This window comes from Eucalyptus grandis, chromosome 3 (genome assembly GCF_016545825.1).
Source record: "Eucalyptus grandis isolate ANBG69807.140 chromosome 3, ASM1654582v1, whole genome shotgun sequence".
Classification (NCBI taxonomy): Eukaryota; Viridiplantae; Streptophyta; class Magnoliopsida; order Myrtales; family Myrtaceae; genus Eucalyptus; species Eucalyptus grandis.
In genome coordinates, this window is record NC_052614.1 from 37231687 (window position 1) to 37238947 (window position 7261).

Genomic DNA, 7261 nt, shown 5'->3' on the forward strand with positions numbered 1-7261 from the left:
AAAAAATTCCATCAACTCGAGAAGTGCTATTTTGGAAAGGAGCACGAGTCTGTTTTGCTGATGGGCAGATAGGACATTGAGGACAAGGAAACAAAGCAGTATGACCCAATCTTTGATGATTAAGGAAGTTCTTATCATTGATAGTAGTGTTATACAATGATTTATTGAATTTAGTAGAAGACAATTGAAGACTGTTCGAAAAATCCATCTAGAAATATAGCCCTTGAAAGACTACCCAAGCCCATTAGTTTCCCAGTTGAAAGGGCCTGAAATAAACATTTATCAGAATTGAATAAGATGCGACAGGAATTTTCTTCACAAGCTCAAGAAACTGACATGAGATTGAAGTGGAAATTAGGGACATAAAGCACATTTCGAAGTGTAATGAGATAACTAAGATTCACAGTGCTAGTCATTTCAACTTGGGTGGTATTTCTATTTAGGAGTTGTACTGATATGGGAAATGATAATTTTTTGATATTGGAAAGAAAACCCTTATCACAGACGATGTGGCTTATCACGATGTGGTCACTAGCACCTGAATCAATATTCCATGCATTCTTCGAAAATTGAATTCATTAGACAATAAGATGTACCTGTGAAACTTCTAGTTTTATCAAAAGCATCCAATTTCCCTAAAGCTTCCATCAGCTCTTGATATTGATCATGTGTAATTGTCTTATCTGTTGGTTGCCCCGATACTTGAAAAATTGTTGAAAATTTCCCTTTTTCCTTTTCTCCGGGTTTGCCATGCAACTTCCAGCAGTTTTCTATTATATGATGCGAACGTTTACAATAGTCACAATACATTTTACCTTTTCCTTTGGAAGCAATATTTCTCGCGGTTGAGGAGGGCCTGTTTGTGGGCTGTAGGACTTGGGCCAAAGTTGGCCCATATGGGCCGTCCGATCCACTGGCCAAAAATCTACGCGATCTAGTTAGGTTGCTCCTGTGTGGGCTGTTGGATCCACTTGTTGCCAGAAGCGATTGTGGACCGTCTAATTGCTCAACAAAATCGGAGCCGTCGGTTAGTTTCTTGAAGCCTCTAGGGTTTTCTTTGGGGAACCCTAATTGCACCCCCCTTTGTCCTCTACCCCCTGCGTTTCTCGGCAAAAGGCGGACATGGCTTCTCGCCGCCAGAACCATTCTGTCTCTGCCTTTGCCGTAGTCTGCCATCCTTTGTTGATTCTCTTCTTGGATGGCGAGTTGGTAGATGCGGCCGAGGCTCGGCATGAGCTTTATGGTCAGAATCTGGGAGCAAAACAAGAGGTAAGTCTCATTCAGGATAAGCAGAAACCTCGTCGCTTTTTCCCTTTCCCGCATGCTTTTGTACTTCTATAGAATAGGGTTGGGCCAGTTGAATTTCTCTTCGGTTGCTTCTAGCTCGTTTCACAGAGCCAAAAGTTTATTGTAAACAGTTGCGATGGTCATATTCCCCTGTTTTAGCTTCGAGATTTGCTATGTTAACGAAATTTTTTGACTTGATCGAGTTTTCCATACATCTCCTTAATGTTCTCCCACATTTGTTTTGAATCCTCCATTGGGGGAAGTCCGGCCGCGACTTCGGATGTGATGCAATTCCCTATCCATGTTCTGACAAGTTGGTTGCATTTCTTCCAAAGCCGTGCTATTCTCTCGTCGGACGGAATCAGAATCATTCCGTCAAGAAAACCCTCTTTATCTTTTGTTTATCTTTTGTTACTAGCGCACGCCGGAACTCTTGCGACCAGCTTGAGTTGTTGTCGGCACCGGTCAACTGTTGGTTGATGAGCTTCAGTTCTGGTCCATTGGCGTTTGTTGTGTGAAGTGGGTTGCCGAGCTTCGGCCGGCCGGCCGCAGCAAAGATCTAGTAGGAATTCGTTCCCATACCCGGTCCAGTTGACCCGCCCGTCTACTCTAGGCCGATGGTTGGGTTTGCCCCCTCACCGGTTGGTGGGCCTCCATTGGTCCCAACGTTGCTCTGGTAGCCTCCTGGCAGTGATGTATTTGGGCTTGGCCCATGGAACCATGGATATGGTATCCATTGGTAAGGATGGCCCCAGAAGGGCTGCCCCAAATTGAATTGAGCCTGGGACGGTTGCCACTGCGAGTGTTGAGCTTGCACTTGTGCCTAGGCTTGGCTGAGCTGTTGTTCGGAGGCAGATGTCAAAGCAGACAAGTCCTGGTTGCCCAATGTTTGTGGCGTAGCTTCTCCTGCAGGCTAGTTGTCTGAAGTCGAGGTCAGATCTTGTGCTTTAGCCATGATGAAAAATTTCTTCCCTTTCAAAAATAATGATTCCTATGGCAACTCTCTTTGCAGATTGGAGTTCCACGTGAGGCAATCAAAGCGGAAGCGATAGTCAAGTCAGAACCTCAAAGAAGGCTCTGATACCATGAGACAAGACTAAGTGAAGGAAAGAAGAAAGAGTGTAGGGAAGAATTTGGAGAGAAAAATTATATGCCTCAATTCATTCATTGTAATCTGCGTACAATGATGTATATAATACAGAAGAAGTATCAATAAAGAGAAAGTGTATATTTCATAAATATTATATAATCTTTCTAATCCTAAGATAGACAAAATCCATATCAATTTACAATCTATACCGATCTTGTAAATCATATCTTCCAACAACTTTGGAAATCCTGGATGTCTTGATGGCACGACTCTAGCAGTTCGAACTCTTAAGAACTCTCCACAACCGAATATATGCTTCTCCTGACTCCCCACAACTCCACGCAACACAAATCTTCTCACTTGCGACATGACATTCCCTCATCTTATATCCCCTTCTTTACTTCATCCACTTTCAATGTTAGTCATGTGTGAGAAAAATTATCCAAAAAGTCATAAGCCTATTGCGCTTTTATCAATTTAGTTCTAAACATCTTAATTTTACTAATTGAGTCCATCCAGTCAATTTTGACTGAAAATCTCGAACATGGATACTGATTATCTTACGTAACATGACCAATACTGACTTAAATAATTTTTAACAATATTTTCATATATTTTCAAATATTTCTCCTTTTTTTATTCTTTTCTTTTCTTGTTTTTCCTCCCTACTTCCTCCTCCAACTGGTTGTTGGACCTTGGTGATGGCTAGCGACCGCCCGAAGTCAACCATTAAAGAGGGCAACCTTGGGCAAGGGCAAGGTTGAGCTTCTCGCAAAGCAGGTGAGGCCAACCCTCGCTAGTGTCCGGCAAGGGCGACCATCGCTGGTTGTTTCCTTTGGCCAATCATTGGCCATCACCCAAGTATGACAATCGGTTGGAGGAAGAAGGGAGAAAAATAAGAAAGATAAAAATATTTATAAAAAAATAAACATATTTAAATATTTAAAAAAAAAATTCACATTAGCATTGTCCGTGCTATGTAGACCATCGACATCTATGTTAGTAATTTCCAGCCAAAATTGACCAAATAGATTCAATTGGCAAAACGTGAAAATGTCTACAATTCAATTGGCAGAATTAAAAGACTTAAGCCTAAATTAGTAAAAGTACAATAGGTTTATGGCTTTTGAACAATCCTCCCATCATGCGCCACCCTAATTATTTCACAAGGAAAAAGGACAGTGATTGTAAAGCTCCTCAACATTTTGAAGACTCTCACCGGGAAAAAGAGTGACTGCGCAAGGTCATGCCTCCAAAGTGGCGCGGCAATGTGTAGAATTGCTCTTAAATTGGCGTCTACGACAACCTGATGATCGATTGGAGAATCACAACAAAATGCAGATCAATTCCAACTCTTTAATTCACAAGATTCATCAGCACCTGCACAATTAGTTTAAACGTGCGAAGCTTCACAAGTAACGAAGAGATTTGCTGTAGGTGGAGGAGATCATGTGTAGAACAAAGAGGTTAGCGATGGTGGGGATCGTTGATGACTATAGCTTGAGAGAGAGAGAGAGAGACCCATGTGTTGTCGCTACTAATTTGATCTAATCATGAGAATGACGGCGGCCAGGCCTCACCCTTGATGACTTTTTTGAATAGGTTTGGATGAAGGCATTTAGTTAGAAGGCCCAGCCTAACTTGATTAAGGTCAAGCCAAGCCCGTCCCACCCTTAGATTTGTCTACAATATGTTTATGGTGGGTGGGCTTAGGCAAAATTGTAGGTCCAATTTTAAGGCTCTCGGTCTGGTCCGGTCCAGCCCAGCCTACGTAATGATCACCTCTGAAGCTAATATGATAGCTTACCATCGATCTAACCAGCAATCGACATATGATACATGCCACACGACTGAAAGCTGAGTGCATGTATGTAGTTTGGCCTTGAGAGAAGATGACTAGATCTAGCCATTGCTGAACAACGACAACCATCATTGCGAGCAGTTAACACTTGATCCTTGTCATCCAACGATGGACGTTACTTCGGTGAGCAATGGATGGAAAGAGAGCTGAAGAGCTTTGATGGGCCTAAGTAGGGCCCGTCCGCCCATGTTGGGCCTAAGAATCCGGTCCGCAAGCTAAGGGCCCATGGAGGAAATGTTACGATGTGAAAGATTGCATTGTTTAGATACAAAGAGTTACGTTGATTAAAGCAGCGTTTTAGATAGAGAGGGAATACGTCTCTCTCAGTTAACCAAAAAAAAAAGAAACAGAACGTACGGCTCTTTAGTTTTTCCTCCTCCTTCAAGCAACAGTACGCTCCTCAGTAGAACGGGATCAGGATTCTTCCACGAACTTCAACATTGGTGTTTAATCTGTGGACAATAAAGTATGCTTGATTCCGTGGTGTATCTTTGATCGGTGATACATGTGATTCCTGGGCTCGTCTTCCGCATTCGTTTTAGGGGTTCGATTTAGTATCGGATCGATTTAGGGAATCCGTTATTCCCAACAAGCTTGAAAGAGACAGAGAGATTTTCTCTTCGGAGCTCGGTAAATACAGGTGGCAATCCGGCCTTTGACTCGTTTTAGACTCAAATTTAATCTGGTGAAATATACATTACATGAGATTCTAAATGCAGTTGAAGGAGCTCGCTAAATACAGGTGACAATCCGGCACATGACTCGTTTTGGACACAAATTTAATATACATTACATGAGATTCTAAATGCAGTTGAAGTGCATCTCGCACAAATGAAGCCCGCTATGATCGGCGGATCATTGCTGCCATCCGCGTTGAACAGAGCAGTGGATCTCGCTTCGTAGTTCAATCAGTTAAAGCTCTGCCCTATCAAGGCGGAAGCAGAGGTAAAGGCGAGGGGGCTAGCCCGGTCTTCCTAATCGATCTTCTTGGATCGCTCTAGTAATTAGGTTGAGGGATCAGCAAGACCCTTATAATTAGGGGTGTCAAAAAACCCGACCCGACCCGACCCGAATACGAAACAAGTATAATATGTGTTTCGGGTCTTGATACTGTTCGAGTAACACAAATAAAACAAGTGAAGAAATATGTTTCGGGTCGGGTTAGGGTTGGAACATTGTTCGACCCAAAACACATTAAGTCCTACTTCCAAACAAGCAACAAACACAAACAGGAAACACGTTCTCATCTTTCTTCACCGTCAAACACAAACATTTCCTTCTCGGCTCTGCCTTCTTCTCCGATGACTGTGCCTTCGCTCACGACTGCCAGTTCAGCCTCTCCTCCGATTGACGCGCCTCCGCCTCACCATCGCCATCGCCGTCGCCACCCCTTGTCTCAACACCAGAACCCTAGTCGCTGCCGAATCAGTCGATCGTTGCCGTCCGTCGCCGAAAATCCCTCAGGTCCGTGCTGCCATCAATTTCTCGATCCGAGGAGCTTCGGCGTCCTTCTTATTCGGCATCTTCCGGGTGGAGAACTTGGAGGGCGCTTTGCCCGCCAAGCACTCTCCGAACTCAGCGGGTATGGTTTAATCCTTTTTTTTTTGGGTTCTTTCGCGAGGGGAAACGGATGGCAAAAGAGGATCCTTTTGATTTCGTTCGGGATTGCGATGGGCGTCAGTGATGGAATTTGGGAATTTTGGAGTCTGGAGTGGTGAAAAATCTTTCTGGGTCAGCTTGGCCGCTGTCCTCTGCTCGTTCCTCAGTTGTAGACACGGTTTGAAATTCAACAAGCATCACCTCAGTTTGGATGTCTCAGCATACACACTTCTAATTCATGGGTTATGCAGAGCGGACAAAGCTGATTGGGCTTACCTTCTGTTTGACGAGATGGTTGGTCAAGAAATAACTCCAAGGTATCAGACATGTCGTTTGATGTTGGATGAAGTGAGACAGAAGAACATGTATGATGCTGCTGAGAGGATTGAGGATTTCATGAAGCAATTATGAGCACAAGGTAAAATCTGTATAAGCTGACATCTAGTTTGATATGGCCTGGATGTTACAATGAACAAGTAGCTGCAGCCCTCAATATTTGTGATCCCGCTTGTTTGAATAATTGCCATTACTCTGAAGCTTCAAAATGGACAATGTTGTGAATCATGAATTAGAGTCCAGCACATTATCAAAAGCAAGGGTCCAACTTGGTGAGATGACAAGTGCTTTTTAGTGCGTTAGATGGTTGGACGGACTTTGGTTTGGACTAAAGCAATCTGAAATCAACGAATGCACTCAAGGAAGGTTTCTGAAATATGCACTGCAAATTCAGAATATGGGAAGTGTGAATATCCTTGTTACACATCTTCAAGGTGTTGGAATGGTTCGTGTGTGAAAGCTTGAGTCCTCCATGAATACTAAGTATATGATAGTTTCTATCGCAAGAGTCCAACTATATCTATATAAAACCTTGGTCGATATGTTAATTAGACAGAGCTCTCCTTTTGTGTTCATAGAGTGGTTGTTTCTGTCACTGATGTGAATCTAACTTAAAGAGCATCTTTGGAGCTTCATTTGTGTCCTTTCTTCCTTATAAGATTGTAGAAAGAGGCCAACAAGGTCATCTTTGTGAATTTCAAATTTGTTGCAGCCTAGAAGCAAAGAGAGTTTGAGTTAAATGACTGACAATTGCCTTAATCAGCTGTAGCCACAAACATGCTGATACAAAGTCCTGTGTTTCTGGAATTTTCTCAATTGTAGACACGGTTTCATCATCAGAAAAAAGAAAAAAAAAGAAAAAAAAAGAGAGAGAGAGGAGCAAAACCCGGAAACCCGACCCGAACCGACCAGAATTTCCGATGCGAGTCTAATATGTTTCGGGTCGGGTCGGGTCGGGTCACAATTTGGGAGTCTTATGTTTCGGGTCGGGTCAGGTAACATCAAAACCCGACCCGACCCGACTCATTTACACCCCTACTTATAATAAGTAAACTTGTTTTCATTCTCTATTGACAAAACTTGTTTGG

At 43.0% G+C, this 7261-nt stretch overlaps 1 protein-coding gene across 2 annotated transcripts; it reads left to right on the plus strand.

Annotated features, from left to right (window-relative positions):
* Positions 1–5455: 5455 nt before the first annotated feature.
* LOC120291318 lies at positions 5456–6932 on the plus strand. Of its 2 annotated transcripts, none has more exons than XR_005549307.1 (2): positions 5456–6015; positions 6089–6932. XR_005549307.1 is itself a non-coding variant. In XM_039308534.1 (2 exons), the coding sequence occupies exons 1-2, from the start codon at positions 5540–5542 to the stop codon at positions 6246–6248; spliced, it is 441 nt and encodes a 146-aa protein (XP_039164468.1). In that variant the 5' UTR covers positions 5457–5539; the 3' UTR covers positions 6249–6932. The 2 variants fall into 2 exon arrangements, 1 of the variants encoding a protein (XP_039164468.1); XM_039308534.1 differs by having other exon boundaries at positions 5457–5820.
* Positions 6933–7261: the final 329 nt, after the last annotated feature.